We start from the raw sequence: 19,619 nt of genomic DNA, 5'->3' as shown, positions 1-19,619 counted from the left end.
ACAAAGTGCTGGAGTAACTCAGCGATCAGGCAGCATCTCTGGAGAAAATGGTGGTGGCGTTTTGGATCGAGACCCTCTTTTAGACTCGACCCGAAACATCATCTATCGCAGTTGCCCCCAGATGCTGCCTGACCCGCTGAGTTACTCCAGCACTTTGTGCCGTAGTTTTTTATTTAAAGTGGCATTTTCACAGTCATTCACTCTTGAGTCTTTATCACAAAATGTCATTCACCCTCGACTAAAATGTTTTGTTTTTTGGTAATTTTCGTCTTATTCTCCCGTGTGCATAATTTTATATATCAATTATTTTGTCACATGAGCAAAAAAACATAAATTAACTCATTCACTCCAAAATAATTTCATTCACCCTTGGTTGAACCATTCACCAGTTTAAGAAGCACTGACACACTTAACACATACATTTCTATTGAAACACACAGATCAGGTATCATTGGTCATGTTAGTTTCCTGTGCAGAATGAATATATATTTTGGTTTTAGTTTTATGGAAAACAGTTGGAATCTTGGTCCCCGAGTCTTCACACTGTCGACACTTGGACGTATTGATTTTGGAATGAGAGCTGAGGCATGGTGAGGCAGCGGTAAAGTTGCTGACTCACAGAGACCCAGGTTCGATCCCAACTTCGGGTGCAGTCTGTGACTACGTGGGTTTTCTCTGGGTGCTCCGGTTTTCTCCCACACTCCAAAGATGTGGATGGTTATAGCTTAATTGGCTTCTTAATTGGGTGAGAGTTGGGAGTGAGAGCTGAGACCAAGCCCGAGGGAGCATGGACCGAGGGGGAGGAGGAGGAGGCAGCAGTAAAGTTGTCCCCCTTCCATTGGAATTGAGCAATACGGTGCATACTGCAGCGAGTCTTTTAACCTACACTTGAATACAATATATATGCTTTAAATTGGATTGGAGCGTTTTTGAAAAGGGGGAGGCTGTGCGATCACTGATCACTGGCCTTGGGGTACCCGGTGAGGGAGTGGAGCAACCGAGTGGGGAGAGGGTGTGGAAGAAGGGTGTCCCCCCTCCCAGGTTAGGAACTTTTTGAAATTTGATGTATTAAAATCATGTTTTAGTGCACTGTAGAAGTATGATTTCAATGTTTTTTGTATGGTATTTTTAAGAGGTAACTTTTTATGGGGTAACTTTATCCACACAAAGGGTGATGGGTCTATGGAACAAGCTGCCAGAGGAGGTAGTTGAGGCAGGGACCATCCCAACATTTAAGAAAAAGTTAGACTGATACATGGATAGGACAGGTTTGGAGGTATGGACCAAAAGCAGGTAGCATAGCTGGGACATGTTGGCGGGTGTGGGCAAGTTGGGCCGAAGGGCCTGTTTTCACACTGTATCACTCTATGACTACATTATACCTCCACCATGCATGAATGCTTCAAAATCAAGTGATCGAGTTTTATTACCATATACTCAAGCATAGAAACATAGAAAATAGGTGCAGGAAAAGACCATCGGTCCATCGAGCCAGCACTGCCATTCAATATGATCATGGCTATTCATCTAAAATCAGTACCTCATTCCTGTTTTTTCCCCATATCCCTTGATGTTGTTAGCCCCAAGAACTAAATCTAACTCTTTCTTTAAAACATCCAGTGAATTGGCCTGCACTGCCTTCTGTGGCAGAGAATTCCTCAGATTCATAACTCTCTGCGTGAATAAAGTTTGGTCTCATCTGTCCTAACTGGCCCCCCCTTTATTCTTAAACTGTGACCCATGGTTCTGAACGCCCCCAACATCGGGAACATTTTTCCTGCAGTTACCGTAAGTGAAAATCTAGCAGGCAAGCAGGATGCTTTCACCAACCACCCCCATTTGAAGTCCACTATCTTCCACCGTTTCTACCCAGTGCTTGGTACTTACTTCCAGCAGCCACTGGTTGTCCTCCAGGATGCACTCTCTCACCTCTCACCCCCCCCCCTCTCTCTCCCTCTCCATCTCTTTCCCCTCTCTCTCTCTCTCTGTCTCTCCTCTCTCTCTATCCCTATCTCTCTCCTTTGTCTCCCTCTCCCCTCCCCCTCTCTCTCTCTCTCCCTCTCCCTCTCTCCTCTCTCTCCCCTCTCTCTCTCCCCTCTCTCTCTCTCTCTCTCTTTCTCTATCTCCCCCCTCTCTCTCTCTCCCTCTCTCTCCCCCCTCTCTCCTCCCCTCTCTCTCCCCCTCTCTCCCTCTCTGTCTCTCTCTCTCTTTCCTCCTCTCTCCCCCTCTCTCTCCACCCTTTTTCTCCACGCTCTCTCCTCTCTTCCTCTCCCCTTCCTCCCCTCGCTCCCCCCTCTCTCTTCCCGTCTCTTCCCCTCTCTCACCCCCCTCTCTCCCCCCCCCCTCTTCCCCTCTCTCTCTCTTCCCCCCTTTCCCCCTCACTCTTCCCCCTCTCTCTCTCCATCTCCCCCCTCTGTCTCTCCCCTCTCTCTCCTCTCTCCCACCCCCTCTCTCTCTCTCCCCCACTATCTCCCTGTCTCCTTCCCCTCTCTCTCTCTCCACCTCCCTTTGAGAGTCTGTCCGACGGCCCGGGCCACTCGCACTGTCCTGAGTGCTCCATGGCCGGAGCTGCAGCCAGCGACTCGCTAGCCGTGCAAATACTCGTCAGCCCCGCAAACTCACCAACCCCAGCTCCCCGCATCTGTATCGGCCCACTGCTCCCATCCCTCCCTCAGCCCCGGCTCTCCGCATCTGTATCCGCCCACTGCTTCCATCCCTCCCTCAGCCCCAGCTCTCCAACACCCGCGGACCATGCAGTTTATCCGAGTTTTGACATTTTTGCTGATCACAGAATTTCTCACCACAGAGCGTGAGAAATGCCTGATCAGCGTGAGGGTGTGAGAGTTTGCCTGAGGGCGTGATTCTCACGCTCAAAGCGTGAGAGTTAGCAGCCCTGGTAGGACTGTGCTAGTGTATGGGGTGATTGCTGGTCAGCTTGGGCTCAGCGGACCAAAGGGCCTGTTTCCTCACTAGATCTCTAAAGTGTATATATCTTTCATACAATAGTACAGCACAGGAGCAGGCCCTTCAGCAGACAATGTCCGTGCCAAACATGATGACAGGCTAAACTAATCTCAGCCGGCACGTGATTAATATCCCTCCATTCCCTGCATATCTATGTGCCTATCTGAAAGCCTCTTAAATACCACAATGGTATCTGCTTCTGCCACCACGGCTGGCAACATGTTCCAGACATCCACCACTCTCTGTATAAAAACAAACATGTCCCTCACATCCCATCTACGGTTTATCTTAATTAGTTATTATCTATTGCTACTGGTTGACAGTGTGTCTAAAGTTTGATGGTTCCACGGTACTTTATTGTCACATGTATCGAGATACAGTGAAATTCATTTTTGTATACAATTCAGTAAAAATCTGAAGAAGGGTCTCGAACTGAAACGTCACCCATTCCTCTCTCCAGAGATGCTGCCTGTCCCGCTGAGTTACTCCAACTTTTTGTGTCTATCTTCAGTAAAAATTAGATACATCTTATGTGCCTATCTTCAGTTGGCACTTAGATACATCTTAGACAAGCATCTCAGATACGGCACAAGTTTCTCGCAGTGGCACGCTGAGAGAGTATGCAGAGTCGCCAGATTTGGCACCAATTTCAAGTCCCAGTTGTTTTAAGTGTATAGAGGAACTGCAGATGCTAGTTTATACTGAAGATAGACACAAAGTGCTGGAGTAACTCAGCGGGCCAGGCAGCATCTCTGGAGAAAAGGGATGGGTGATGATTTGGGTCGGGACCCTTCTACAGACTTCAGTCTGAAGATGGCCCTGATCCAAAACGTCACCTATCCATGTTTTCCAGAGATACCACCTGAGCCACTGAGTTACTCCAGCACTTTGTGTCTATCTTCAATTGGTGTAAGTGCGGGGTTCTTCCTTATCCCTGCAAATGTTTTCTTTTCCAGATGTGGAGATAAAGAAGTCTAAATGGACTATGATGCAGTACAAAGAAGGCACTGCCATCCTCACCTTACCTCACCTGAATAAAGATGATGAAGGCCTGTACACCCTCCGTTTGGTTACGAGAGGTGGCATTTCCGAGCACAGTGCTTATGTGTTTGTGAGAGGTAAGAGATTCAGCATCACTGTAAATAATATTTTAATTCAAATCCCAGTGGGTGGCAGGGTGGTGCGGCTGGTAGTGTCATAAGTGATAGGAGCAGAATTAGGCCAATCGGCCCATCAAGTCTACCCCGCTGATCTATCTCCCCCTCCAAACCCCATTCTCCTGCCTTCCCCCCCATAACTTCAGCATCAGTGCCAGTGCCTTACAGCACCAGAGTCCCTGGGTTCCATCCTGACCACAGGTGCTGTCTGTGCAGAGTTTGCACGTTCCCTCTGTGACCCCGTGGGTTTTCTCCTGGTGCTCCGGTTTCCTCCACGTCACAAAGACATGCAGATTAGTAGGTTAATTGGCTTCAGTAAATAGCCCCTAGTGTGTGCGAGTGGATGAGGAAGTAGGATAAGATAGAACTAGTGTGAACGTTGTGATCGCTGGTCAGCATGGACCCACTGGGCCGAAGGGCCTGTTTCCATGCTGTATCTTTCAATCAATCCACTGGACTAGACCTCATCTATAGACTAGACTTCAACAAGACCGACTAGACTAGATCTCAACTAGACTAGATTAGAGTAGACTTTGACTAGACTAGATTCGACTAGACTTCGACTAGACTGGAGTAGACTTTGATTAGACTAACCTTTGACTAGACTAGACTACACTAGACTAGACTAGATTAGACTTTGACTTGACTAGACTACACTAGACTGCATTAGACTAGACTAGACTACACTAGACTAGACTACACTACACTAGACTAGACTAGACTACACTAGACTAGACTAGACTACACTAGACTAGACTACACTCGACTAGACTACACTAGACTAGACTACACTAGACTAGACTACACTAGACTACACTAGACTAGACTACACTACACTAGACTAGACTACACTAGACTAGACTAGACTAGACTAGACTAGACTACACTAGACTACACTAGACTACACTAGACTAGACTACACTAGACTAGACTACACTAGACTAGACTACACTAGACTAGACTACACTACACTAGACTAGACTAGACTACACTACACTACTACTACACTAGACTAGACTAGACTAATCTAGACTAATCTAGACTACACTAGACTAGACTAGACTAGACTAGACTAGACTACACTAGACTAGACTACACTACACTAGACTACACTAGACTACACTACACTAGACTAGACTAGACTACACTACACTACACTAGACTACTAGACTAGACTAGACTACTACACTAGACTAGACTAGACTAGACTAGACTAGACTAGACTACACTAGACTAGACTAGACTAGACTAGACTAGACTAGACTAGACTAGACTAGACTACACTAGACTAGACTAGACTAGACTAGACTAGACTAGACTAGACTAGACTACACTAGACTAGACTAGACTAGACTACACTAGACTAGACTACACTAGACTACACTACACTAGACTACACTAGACTAGACTACACTAGACTACACTACACTAGACTACACTACACTAGACTACACTACACTAGACTACACTAGACTACACTAGACTACACTACACTAGACTACACTACACTAGACTACACTACACTACACTAGACTACACTAGACTACACTACACTAGACTAGACTACACTAATCTAGACTGGCCACCCAGGTTAACCTTTTCCCGGCAGTGTTAGGTCCACCACACAGGAGCAATGAGCCGTGACAATCCTCCACCTCTCTTACCCACACAGATGCTGTAGCCCCAGTGGTGGGAGCTCCAGGAGCCCCGATGGATGCCATGTATTACGATGCCAACAAGGATTACGTCATCCTCACCTGGAAGCCGCCCAACGTCACCAAAGAGAGTCCCGTGATTGGATATTTTGTTGACAGGTATGGGTGCTGTAGTAGCAGCGAACGAGCGGGGAGCTTCATGCATTCATCCTTTTAGACTTTAGAGATCCAGAGTGGAAACAGGCCCTTCAGCCCACCAAGTCCATGCCAACCAATGATCATCAGTACACTAGTTCTATCCTACACACTGGGGACAATTTACAGAAGCCAATTAACCTGCAAACCTGCACGTCTTTGGAGCGTGGGAGCAAACGGGAGCAAACGGATGCACCTGGAGAAAACCCACGCGGTCACAGGGAGAACATGCAAACACCATACAGACAGCACTGGAGGTCAGGATCGAACCCGGGCCTTTGGCGCCGTGAGGCAGCAGCTCTACCGCTGCACCACCGTGCTGCTCCTAATGGTCTCCCCAGGGGAGCCAGGTGCCAAACAATTTGGTGGGACCTCTGCAAAGCTTGTGGAGGACTGGGCTCGCGGGCAACCATTTAGGACTCCCTTTGCTGGTGATGGAGGATGGAACGACTGCTCTCAACTTCAGTCAGGGAGAGAGTGACTGGTACGATGCCCGTGTCTCAGGCAATGACAATAGTCAAGGGGGTTTAAATGTCTTATGTACCACAATGGAACAATGACATTGTTGCAGCTTAACCATAAACGCAGTGACATACAGATAGTACATAATAATCAAACATACAATAAATTAACTCTTGCAATGCTACATAACCATAATGAGTTATGGGTGGCACAGCGGTAGAGATGCTGCCTTACCGGGCTTGAAGCTCCAGAGACCAGGGTTCAATCCCAACTACAGGCAGGCGCTGTCTGTACGGAGTTTGTACATTCTCTCCGTGACCGCGTGGGTTTTCTCCAAGATCTTCAGTTTCCTCCCACATTCCAAAGATGTCCAGGTTTGTAGGTTAAATGGCTTGGGTTTGTATACTTGGTATAAGTGTACATTGTCCCTAGTATTTCTAGGATAGTACAAGTGTATGAGGTGAGCGCTGGTCGGTGCAGACTCGGTGGGCTGAAGGGCCTGTTTCCGCGCTGTATCTCTAAAACTATATAAAACTAAAACCAATAGTCAAAAAAACAAAGTCTGCAGGAGGGAACTGCAGATGCTGGTTTACATTGAAGATAGACACAAAATGCTGGAGTAACCCAGCGAGACAGGCAGCATCTCTGGATACAAGGAACGGGTGACGTTTCGGGTCGAGACCCTTCTTCAGTCTGAAGGAGATCTCGACCTGAAACGTCACCCATTCCTTCTATCCAGAGATGCTGCCTGTCCCGCTGAAAAACAAAGTCTGCAGTGCAACCAAAGACGCAAACCCATAGAAGATCATGGTTAGGGACTGACTTCGGGAGCTCCAGGCCGTCGGAGCTTCGACTGCCCCAACTGCGGATGGCTCGACTGCCTCGACCACGAGAGAATAAAGAGGGAAGAAGAGTAGACTTTACTGCCTTCCATCACAGTGAGGAATGTGGAATCCGCTGTGGTGGGTGTTTATGTTAACTTTTATGTAGTTGTGTGTCTTGTTTTTTTTTTTGTATGGCTGTATGGTAAATTGAATGTCACTGTACCTTAATTGTACACATGACAATAAAATATCTTTGAACCTTTGAGGTTTCATCTCAACTTCCCATTTTATACAAAACAATCCAAGTTTGTCCAACCTCCCCTTGTAATTAATATCCTCTAATCCAGGTTAGTGATGTGTAGTTTAGTTTAGGGATACAGAGAGGAAGCAAGTCGTTCGGCCCATCCTAGGGATAGTACGGACAATTTTACATTCATATTTTTATACCAAGCCAATTAACCTACAAACCTGGACATCTTTTTGAAAGTGGGAGGAAACTGAAGATCTCAGTGAAAACCCACGCAGGTCACGGTGAGACCGTACAAATTCCGTACTGATAGCACCCATAGTCAGGATCGAACCTGGGTCTCTGGCGCGGTGAGGCAGTAAAAAACATTGGAACATAGACAATAGGTGCAGGAGTAGGCCATTTTGCCCTTCAATCCAGCACCGCCATTCAATATGATCATGGCTAATCATCCAGAATCATCCAGATTCCTGCCTTCTCCCCATATCCCTTGATTCTGTTAGCCTTAAGAACTATATCTAACTTTCTCTTGAAAACATTCATTGAATTGGCCTCCACCGCCTTCTGTGGCAGAGAATTCCACAGATTCACAACTCTCTGGCTGAAAAAGCTTTCCACATCTCAGTCCTAAATGGCCTACCCCTTATTCTTAAACTGTGACCCCTGGTTCTGGACTCCTGCATCATGGGGAATATTTTTCCTGCATCTAACCTGTCCAATCCCTTAAGAATTTTACATGTTTCTATGAGTTCCTCTCATCCTTCTAAATTCCAGTGGATATAAGCCCAGTCGATCAATTTTTTCATCATATGTGAGTCCCACCATCCCGGGCATTAACCTGGTGAACCAGTAGCTCTACCGCTGCTCCACTGTGCTGCCCCTATTCAAGAGATGATGGTTGTTGGGAAGCACCTATTCTTGAACTTGGTGATCATGGGTTTCAGGCTTCTATACCATCTCCCCATTGTAGGAGTGAAATGAGCGAGTGGCCAGGGTCATGTGGGTCATAGGTTGGAAGATCAGGCTACTGCAGATGCAGGTTCACAGCCCGAAGAAGGGTTCCCAGCTCGAAAATGTGGAGAATCGGTGGAATTCTTTGCCACAGAAGGCTGTGGAGGCCAAGTCAATGGATATTTTTAAGGCCGAGATAGATATTGTAGATTCTTGATTAGTACGGGTATCAGTGGTTATGGGGAGAAGGCAGGAGAATGGGGTTATGAGGGAGAGATAGATCAGACATGATTGAATGGCAGAGTAGACTCGATGGGCCTAATGGCTTAATTCTATCACTTCTGACCTTCTGACCTTATGAAACGTCATCTATCCATGTTCTCCAGAGATGCTGCCAGACCCGCTGAGTTATTCCTGCGCTTTGCGTTTACCCAAAGATGTCACGTTGCTGTCAGAGTTAACGGTAACTTTCCTCTCCATATCTTCCTGGAGCAGGATGAGGGCGTCTGTGTCTGTGGTAAAATTACCGGAGAACCTTCTCCTTGTTTTTGCAGACGTGAAGTTGACTCGGACAACTGGATCCAGTGTAACGACTCCCCAGTTAAAATCTGCAAGTATCCGGTGACTGGCCTGTTTGAGGGGCGTTCCTACATCTTCCGTGTGCGAGCTGTCAACAAGTGCGGGATCAGCAAACCCTCCAGGGTGACGGATGCCGTGACTGCCTTTGACCCCGCTGACTTTGCAAGGCTGCAGAGTGAGTACCTCGCGTTTACAGACAATGTTAATGCTGGACTTTATCTCATCTCAGTCAGGAGCATGAACAAAGTAGCGTGGGAAGCAACTGCAGATGCTGGCTTACACCGAAGATGGACACACAGTGGGTCAGGCAGCATCTCTGGAGAGAAGGAGTAGGTAACGTTTTGGCTCGAGGCCCTTCTTCAGGCTGAGAGTCTGGGGAAAGGGAAATGAGATATAGAAGGTACATGGAACAAATGAATGAAAGACATGCAAAAAGTAACGATGATCAAGGAAAGGTGGAGCCCACAATGGTCCATTGTTGGCTGTGGGCTGGGTGATAATGAGTTATGAAGACAGTGAAACACAACAGGATGGCTGAAACTAGTACGATGACTGGGGTGAGGGAAGGACTGAGAGAGAAGGAATGCAAGCGTTTCTTGAAGTTAGAGAATGTAGTCTGGGCCTGAAGTATCCCAGACACTGGCTCTATAAGAACTACAGAGTGATGTCCTTTGGAGACATTTGGACAGGTACATGGACAGGAAAAGGCAGCAGAGTGGCGCAGCGGTAGAGCACCAGGGATCCTGGATCGACCCTGACTATGGGTGCTGTCTGTAAGGGGTTTCTAAGTTCTTCCTGTGACCTCGATGGTTTTCTCTGGGTGCTCCGGTTTCCTCCCACATCCCAAAGATGTGCAGGTTTGTAGGTTGATTGGATTCTGTAAATTGCCCTTTGTGTGTGCATGGTGATCGCTGGTTGACGTGGTCTCGGTGAGCCAGTGGGCCTGTTTCCACAAGGTATCGCTAAACTAAACTAAAACGAAAAGTTTAGGGGGATATGGGCCAAACGCTGGCAGGTGTGACTCGTGTAGATGGAGCATGTTGGGCGGCATGGGCAAGTTGGGCCAAAGGGACTGTTTCTATGCCATACATCTCGAGAACTCTATGACACTCTAGGTCCACAAACTTTCCCCCGTGCTGGTAATGGAACACAGGATGTACTAAGTAAATCATCATCTCCCGATGATCGACTTTCATCTCAGTCATCCCACTTTCTCACCCATTTCCTACACACTAGGGGCAATTCTACAGAGGCCAATTAAAGTATAAACCTGCACGTCTTTGGAATGTGGGAGGAAACCGAAGCACCTGGAGAAAACCCACGCAGTCACAGGGAGCACGTGGAAACTCTGCACAGACAGCACCAGTAGTCAGGATTGAACCCGGGTTTCTGACACCGCGAGGCAGCAACTATACCGCTGCACCACCGTGCCGCCCCAACGTCGGCTCGGGAATTTGCTATTCACTTTCCTCCTCTGTACCTCGTCTCCAGAGCTACACCTGGTCACGAACGGGAAAAGTACTGTCCTTGGTACATCAGAAGAAAATTAAAAGACTTTTGTAAATGTAAGAAACCAAGAATGCCATTGGAATTTTGTACAGACATTTTGGTTATTTGTCTCTGCTGTAGAGGTTCTTGATTATTTTTGCTTCTTATTCGTTACTGAGCAACCTTTATATTTTGAAGATAGACACAAAGAGCTGGAGTAACTCAGTGGGTCAGACAGCATCTCTGGAGAGAAGGAATAGGTGACGTTTCGGGTCGAGACCCTTCTTCAGACTTCTTTTTATATTTTGTTGTTTCTTTTCTTAGCCATTCATTTTGATGCCAGCAGACAGATTGTTATTTCCCAGGACGACCTGGAAGGTAAGTCCCATTCCAAATATTATTTTTGTGTGCGTTTTACCTGTACATTGCAGGAAATGTTGTGTAAATGTGCATGAATGTTGTGTGATCACATGAATCTTTAAACTTTAGACTTCGGAGATACAACACGGAAACAGGCCCGTCGGCCCAGAGTCCGCGCCGACCAGCGATCACCCCCATAGCTAGCACTATCCTACACACTAGGATTACAATTTACAGAAGTCAATTAATTTGCAAACCTGCACGTATTTGGAGTGTGGGAGGAAACCGGAGCATCTGGGGCAAACCCACGCAGATCACAGGGAGAACGTACAAACTTCATACAGACAGCACCCGTAGTCAGGATCGAACCTGGGTCTTGGCGCTGTGAGGCAGCAACTCTACCGCTGTGCTGCCCTGAATCTCTGCTTCTCAGTGCGAGGATTAACCTTTTCTTTGCCAGTGTATTGTAGAACTTAATCATTCTTTTACATTGGGGTATATTTTAGCTTGATGTCAATGTAAAACACAGAGAATAGTCAGTGGCCAGCCTTGTATCCAGCTACGTTAGTTATCACTGCAACACGTGGAAATAAAATTAATCAGAGTTGGAAGACAAGCTGCTGGCTGGCATTTAAAGTTAACATTTCTCCCAACATGTAAAGGGTAGTGCAGCTGACCGAGCTCCAGGGCTGTGGGTTTTATCTTGCCCCAATGATCAAATTCCACAGTACTCTGGCAAAGAAACCCTTAATCCACAAACTGAGTAGCAGAGATTCAGGGTGGCACGGTGGCGCAGTGGTAGAGTTGCTGCCTCACAGCGCCAGAGACCCGGGTGCGATCCTGATTATGGGTGCTGTCTGTACGGAGTCCATACATTTTCCCTGTGATCACGCAGGTTTTCTCCAGGTGCTCCGGTTTCCTCCCACACTCCAAATGACGTGCAGGTTTTCTAGGTTAATTGGCTTTGGTTTAAATTATGAATTGTCCCTAGTTTGTAGGATAGTGCTAGTAGAGAGGATGATCGCAGGTCGGCAGTATCTCTAAAGTCCCCGCTGTATCTCTAAAGCCTAAAGACTAAATCTTCTTCCACTGCAGCAGCAGTGTTTCTTTGGAGATGGTGCTTTTGCTCCCAATGCACTTAATCTTTCTTGGTCTTTCAATGATTCATGATACTTTATTGTCAAATGGAGTCAGAGCGTGGAAACGGGCCCTTCGGACTAACTTGCTGTCACTGGCCAACATACCCCATCTACACTAGTCCCACCGGCCTGCGTTTGGCCCATATCACTTTGAACCTTTCTTATCCATGTACCTGTCTAATTGTTTCTTGAACATTGTGATAGTCCCTGCCTCAACTATCTCCTCTGGTAGCTTGTTCCATACACCCACCACACTTTGTGTGAAAATGTTACCCCCTCAGATTCCTATTAAATCTTTACCTCCCCCCCACTCCCCCCTCACCTTAAACCCATGTCCTCTGGTTCATAAATTCTAGGTAGAGTGACATTCTTTGTTTTTGCCTACTATCTGGGTAAAATCATATGGCAGACCTCACCCAGACTGTACCTGGATAGAATGTTAATAACAATGCCCTGTTTCTCTCTCTCTCTCTGTCTCCCTCCCTCTTCCCCTCCCTCCCTCTTCGACAGCGGATGTGAAGATACCAGGGTCCCCCACAAATGTCCATGCTGCCGAGACCTGCAAGAATTACATTGTGCTCAGCTGGGAGCCCCCAGATCCCCGAGGCAGGGAGACGCTCAAATACTACGTTGAAAAGGTATGGAGGAAAAAAGATGGGAGATGAAGAGATGGAGGTGAGAAAAGACCAGGACCAATCAGGGCCATTCATAAACGACCTTCTACAGCGGGTCAGGCAGTCTGAAAAAGAGTCCCACTCCTGAGACGCTGCCTAACCTATGTCCATTAGCTATTCACATAAGCAAGGATAAAATTAAGGCCAGATGGGCTGGCATGTTCTGGATGGGCCGAACGGCCTCTTCACTGCTGTTTACTCTGTGCGAGATTGAGGAAAAGGGAACATAAGTCATCACAACTAGTTAACAACACAAAGCGTTGCAGCTCAGGGTTGTTACTCAAAGGCAGTAGCGGGACATTACTGCATTGTTTCAGCTGTAGATCGAGGAACAAAAGCACTGCTTGAACCTAAAACTTTAATCCCCATTTTCTCTCCATGGATGTAATACATTTGTGGGATTCACGTAGGAAGAGTATAAAATGGGTGGATGCGGACCTGGTGGGTCAAAGGCCTGTTTCCTTGCTTTAATATTTTCTGTAGGTTCGATTCACATACGGTGAAATTGTTCTCCTTATAAGGCATCAAGCTGTCAGTTTTTGTTAGTGACGGGAAAAAAATCACAAGAAACAAATGATAACATTGATAACTTGCATATTCTTTAGGTTCCTTGCAAACAATTCTCCTGAATAACCCCAATATTGTTGGCAAACCAACTCATGATCTGGGGCAGCACAGTGGCGCAGTGGTCGAGATGCTGCCTCACAGCGCCAGAGTCCCGGGTTCTATCCTGAATACGGGTGCTGTCTGTATGGAGTTTGTACGTTCCCCCTGTGACAGTGTTAGTTTTCTCCAGGTGCTCCAGTTTCCTTCCACACTCCAAAGATGCACATGCTCGTAGTTTCATTTATTCTGTAAATTGTCCCTTGTGTGTAGGATAGAACTCAGGTATGGGTGCTTTCTAGTCCGAGCAGACTCAGTGGGCTGAAGGGCCCGTTTCCACGCTGTATCTCAAATCTGAAATATAACTTAAAAGATCTCTACTCATAGAACACTTTATTCTTTAGAGATACAGTAAGGAAACAGGACCTTCGGCCCACCGAGTCCATGCCGACCAGTGATCACCCCGTACACTAGCACTATCCTACGCACTAGGGACAACTTACAGTTTACCGAAGCCAATCGACGTACAAACCTGCACGTCATTGGAATGCGAGAGGAAACCGGAGCATCCGGAGAAAACCCATGCGGTCATAGGGAGAATGTACAGACTCCATAAAGACAGCACCCGTAGTCAAGATGGAACCAGGGTCTCTGGCGCTGTGAGGCAGCAACTCTACCGCTGTGCCACTGCGCTGACCCCGATTGGTTAGTAACCTTGCAGACAATACCAAGATTGCTAGAGGCACAGATGGGTGTGTCAAAGCACACAGTGGGATAGAGACCAGCTGTAGAAACGGGCAGAGAAATGGCAGCTAGAGTTAATCAGAGCAAGTGAGGTGAGATGCTGCACTTTGGAAGGTCGAATGCAAAGGGAGAGTTACAGTTAATGGCAGAACCCTTAACAGCATTGATATGCCTCACAGCAACTCTACCGCTGCACCACAGATCTGCCCAAACGTTTAAGCGTGTAACCAGACAAATTTTCACGATGGTCCTCGTTTCCCTTTTAGACAATGGCTGGCACCACCTCCTGGCAAAGGGTCAATGTGGAGATCGCGGCAAGCTCACCACGTCTTGCTATATTTGACCTGGTCGAGGGAAAATCCTATGAATTCCGTGTCTTTGCAGTGAACAAGTTTGGAATGAGCCAGTCGTCAGAGGTCACCGAGCCCATCCTGGTTCAGGATCGCATTGGTAATTGTTTATGTTCAGTATGCAGTCACATTTCATTCAAGATCTCTCGTTGAAAGCTTTACCTCTAGTGTGTCCTACGGAATATATCTCACACTCATATCAGGAATTAGTGGATGAGAAAGTGGGATAACATAGAACTAGTGGGAACGGGAGATCGATTATCGGAGCGGACTCGCCTGTTTCTAATACTGTATCTCTAAACTAAACCACACTAAACTCTGTCTTGAAATATTTAAGAAAGAACTGCAGATGCTGGAAAAATCGAAGGTAGACAAAAATGTACCAATTAGTGCATGTGATAATAAATGACTCTTGAACTCTTGAAATGCTGGTGAAACTCAGCGGGTGAGGCAGCATCTATGGAGTGAAGGAATAGGCGACGTTTGGGGTCGAGACCCTTTTTCAGATTGATGTGGGGGTGGGGGGTGCGGGAAAAAGAAAGGAAGAGGCGGAGACAGTGGGCTGTGGGAGAGCTGAGAAGGGGAGGGGAAGGAGGGAGAAAGCAAAGACTACCTGAAAGTGGAGAAGTCAATGTTCATACCGCTGGGGTGTTTCTTTTTCCTGCCCCCCCTCCCCCACATCAGTCTGAAGAAGGGTCTCGAACCAAAACATCACCTATTCCTTCACACCATAGACGCTGCCTCACCCGCTGAGTTTCTCCAGCATTTTGGTCTACCTTCTGTCTTGAAAACTCCGCCACAATCCAGCACTGAGTCCTTTTGGCTGATGGTTGATGAGAAGAAGTGAAATTTTCCAGCGTTTTATCAAAGAATGATTATTGCATTTTTCAGTTACATGACTCACAACGTCTAATGTCACCTTTTAATACAAATATGTCACGCTCTTCCTTTTCTAACCTAGAATTCTGTGCTTAGTGTAGACACAAGAAACTGCAGATGCTAGTATTTGTAAACTAGCATCTGTAACTCAGTAACTCAGCGGGTCAGAGTTCACAAAGATCCTGTGAACCCTGACCCATTGGAAAATATCGATAGGCAACATTTCGGGTAGGAGCCCTTCAATGGATAGGCAACGTTTCAGGTCAAGACCCTTCTAAGGATAGGTGATGTTTTGTTCAGTTTAGTTTAGAGATATAGCGCGGAAACAGGCCCTTTGGCCCACCATGTCCGCGCCGACCAGCGATTCCCAGACATTAACATCATCCTACACACACTATGGACAATTTACAATTTTACCAAGCCACCTAAACTGGATACCAGAGCTCCTGGAAAAAAAAAGCTTATGGTCACTAGGAGAACGTACCTGTCGGGTTATGCTTGTAATAAGGCTCGTACCACGACGTAAACGGAGTATCTCTTTATTTAACAACTCTGTACAACAGCAGCAACAGCAACAGCCTCGTGTGCCAGCCCAGGCATGTCCTTGTCCAACTCCACTGGTGCCAGTCACATCAGGTTACTGGAGCCTGGCTTCTGTCACACTGGATCCTAGTGCCTGTCTGCCCAGCCTTACACTATTATTGCATGCCCAGAGTGTGCTCGACAGAAGGCAGGATAAACTTTTCTCTGCATACTGATCCATTCATCATTGTGAAGTCCACAACGGCACCACCACCATCCTGGCACACCAATCAGTCGGCTCCTCAATCTTGGTGATTACGCCCATCTTCTCCATACGGTCTATCTCCTCCTTCACTTTTCCCATAAGCGGCAGAGGGACTCTGCGTGGCGTGTGGAGAGAGAAGGGCACAGCCTCTGGCTTCAATTTAATTGAGTATGGCCTCCGAACAAGACCCAAGCCACTACACAGCTTCGGATATTGTTCTTTCACTGATTCCAAGGTGATGCCATCAACCCTGCACACAAGCTGAAGCCGTTCTATGGCAGGCCTTCCCAACAGTGCAGTGTGGAGGTCTCTTACTACATAAATGTTCTCTATGGCTGTCTTGTTGCCTCTGCGCAGTGTTTCTCTGGCTACGCCCAGGACAGAGAGTGCATTGCCCCCTGGCCCAAACAATGGGCGTGTCGACACTGCCAGGCGCTTCACATCATGCCCCCCTGTAATGTCATGGTACACCTCTGCTGGCATGGCAGTGACATCAGCACCAGCGTCTATTTTAAAGCACACTTTTTTTTGTCTCACTTGTAGCTGCACCGTCCACGGGTCTTTTCCAGCATCCACAGCTCCCAGGAAAAAGCTCTCTTCTTCCTCTGTAGTGACAGCATTGAGAGATTTTGCACTGTTTCTGCACACTTTGCCATAATGTCCCTTTTTGCCACAGTTGTGACACACAGCATCTTTAGCAGGGCATTCCAATTTCCCATGCGAGGGCATTTTCCCACATCTATAACAGGCCTTTGAACCTGGCTGTGGCCGTGTATTAAGTCTATTTTTGCCTGGTGTTTGTGCTTGTGGCTGAGGCTTTGAGGGAAATTTGGGTTCTCTGTAGCTTTTAGCATGCACAGCATCAACATTTGAGCACTTGCTAGCACTTGCTATTTTCTCCTCTTAAGTCAGACTACTGTCGTCTATCTTCTTCAGACTGCCTTGTCTTTGTTATAGCAGTTTCAAGGGTTAGGTCTCTGTCTAGCTGTAGCTTTTCTGACAATGAGACGTTTCTCAGCCCGACCACTAACCTGTCGCGGATCAGCTCGTTCTGTGACTGTCCATAGTTGCAGTGTTCAGCTAATCCGTATAGAGCAGTGATGAAGGAATCCACCGTTTCTCCTGGCAGTTGCACACGCTGATTGAACTTGGCTCTTTCATAGATTACATTCTTTTTAGGTATAAAAAATGCATCAAAGCCTGCCTTGACATCCGTGTACACCCTCCTCTCATCTGCAGTTAGCGTTAGCCCCTTTAGCACATCTTCAGCTTCATCGCCCATGCAATAAACTAACGTGTTCACCTGGTTTTCTGCCGACGTCGCGTTTAAATTGCTTGCAAGCCGAAAGCGGTCGAATCTCCTGATCCAACGATCCCATTCTTGAGGCTTGGTGAAATCGAATGGCTCTGGAGCTTGTATTGTGAACGTAGCAGTTGGTGTGGGTTGCAACATATCTGCCAGCTCGTCTCCCATTTCCTGCCAAAACGATACACTTTCCTCTTCTTGTTTATTTATTTTTGCTTACAAGTCTCCCAGTACAACAGCAGCAGCAGCAACAGCCTCGTGTGCAAGCCCAGGCATGTCCTTGTCCAATTCCCCTGGTACCAGTCACATCCGGTTACTGGAGCCTGACTTCTGGCACACTGGGTCCTAGTGCCCGTCTTCCCAGCCTTACACTATTATTGCATAATACCACAGTACCAACTCGATACATATAGCACCCATAGTCAGGATCGAACCCGGGTCTTTGGCGCTGTGAGGCAGCTACTCTAACACCGTGCCAATCTTTGGGTCTGGATCCTTCCATGGACATGTGGCGTTTGGGGTCAGGAAGGTGACGTTTTGGGTCATCCATGTTCTCCATAGATGCTGCCTGACTCTCTGAGTTAATCCAGTATTTTTTTATAACCCATTTGAAAGTGACCTTTCTTTGATGTTTGTGCTCTATTTTGTTTTTAACCTTTTTCAGAGATTCCATCTCCACCCGGGGCCGTTCGGTGTGCGAGGAACACAAAGCATTCGGTGGTGGTGCAGTGGGTGGCTCCGAAGAACGTTAGTGAACTGATCGGCTACTACATCGATTCCTGCCTGCTGGGAACCGATGACTGGCAACCCTGCAACCACAAGCCCGTGAAATACACAAGGTCACTCTTAACTTGTTATCACTTAGCCCACAGCCAACAATGGACCTTTGTGAGCTCCACCTTTCCATGATCATCATTCCTTTCTTGCATATCTTTCATTCCATTGTTCTATATCTCTCTAAATCACCTTCTATATCTCTCACTTCCCTCTCTTGGTTCTTGGTTCTTGGTCCTCCAAAATATTCCAAATGGAATTTAAACTGGAGGTGGTGAAGGGATGGCTTAAGCCAGAAAGGGTTATTGGGAAGAAAGAGCTACTTTAAATTTAGTTGCATCTGGTTGGGTAACTATAGTTGGGTGGAGATTATTCCATGCTTTAATTGTACGGGGGAAGAACGAATTGCTGTACACATCTGTCTTTGTAGCTGGGATCACATATTTGGATCGACTGCCCTCGTCTGCTCCTAATTGGTTTGGGTTTGGTGTAGGTCTTGTAGTCTATGTCGAGCTGACCATTTAACATTTTGTAAAAACAGGTCAAACGGTGAGCTTCACGTCTGTCTTGGAGAGGGTTCCACCCCAGCGAATTCAGAAGTTTGGTGACACTCGCTTCTCTTTCATAGGTGTTAGTAACAAATCGAGCTGCCTGTCTTTGGACACGTTCGATGGAAGAAATGTTTTTATTTGTGTATGGGTCCCATGCTGCAACTGCGTAGTCCAAATGAGGTCTAACGAGGGTGAAGTATAGCTTCTCCTTGACAGAAGTTGAACATTGATGAAAGTTGCGCCTCAGAAAGTTTAGGACACCTGTTGCTCTGACTCTCAGCCTAAAGAAGGGTCTCGACTGGAAGTGTCACATTCCTTTTCTTCAGAGATGCTGCCTGACCAGCTGAGTAACTCCAGCTTTTTGTGTCATTCTTACCAATCCTTGCCTTTAATTAATACTGATTCTCTGGCACGTTTGAGTACACAGCCTTGCCGGACTCTACGTATTGCTGTACCAACAGAGGTTGCAACCTCCGAGAGGAGTCACAAAGTGTGGAAACAGGCCCTTCATCCCAACATGCCCACACTGACCAACATGTCCCATCTACACTAGTCCCACCTGCTTGTATTTGGCCCATATCCCACAAAACCTGTCCTATCCATGAGAGAAACAGTTAGAGTTTAAGAAACTCAACATGTTTCTTAAACGTTGCCATAGTACCTGCCTCAACTACCTCCTTGGCAGCTCGTTCCATACACCAACCACCTTTTGTGTGAAAAAGTTACCCCTCAGGTTCCTATTAAATATTACCTCCCCGCTCACCCTAAACCTATGTCCTCTGGTTCTTGATTCCCCTACTCTGGGAAGAGATTCTGTGCATTCACCTGATCTTTTCCTCTCTTGATTTTGTACACCTCTATAAGATCACCTCTCATTCCCCTGCGCTCCAAGGAATAGAGTCCTAGCCCGCTTAACCTCCCTGGTGGAAC

General features: G+C 46.9%; 1 protein-coding gene across 3 annotated transcripts in view; it reads left to right on the top strand.

Annotated features, from left to right (window-relative positions):
• The window catches only part of LOC129697533 (myomesin-2-like), a 130,220-nt gene that overhangs the window by 55,577 nt on the left and 55,024 nt on the right, over positions 1–19,619 (top strand). For all 3 annotated transcript variants that reach the window (XM_055636187.1, XM_055636186.1, XM_055636188.1), the window contains 7 exons: positions 3,921–4,082; positions 5,794–5,935; positions 9,010–9,209; positions 10,847–10,900; positions 12,532–12,659; positions 14,309–14,492; positions 18,029–18,203. In XM_055636187.1, coding sequence (XP_055492162.1) covers positions 3,921–4,082; positions 5,794–5,935; positions 9,010–9,209; positions 10,847–10,900; positions 12,532–12,659; positions 14,309–14,492; positions 18,029–18,203 — 1,045 coding nt within the window. The remainder of the gene's footprint in view (positions 1–3,920; positions 4,083–5,793; positions 5,936–9,009; positions 9,210–10,846; positions 10,901–12,531; positions 12,660–14,308; positions 14,493–18,028; positions 18,204–19,619) is intronic.

Source organism: Leucoraja erinacea, chromosome 5 (assembly GCF_028641065.1).
Source record: "Leucoraja erinacea ecotype New England chromosome 5, Leri_hhj_1, whole genome shotgun sequence".
Lineage (NCBI taxonomy): Eukaryota > Metazoa > Chordata > Chondrichthyes > Rajiformes > Rajidae > Leucoraja > Leucoraja erinaceus.
Note: the sequence above shows the minus strand (reverse complement) of the source record. Positions and strands in the feature narration are given on the sequence as shown.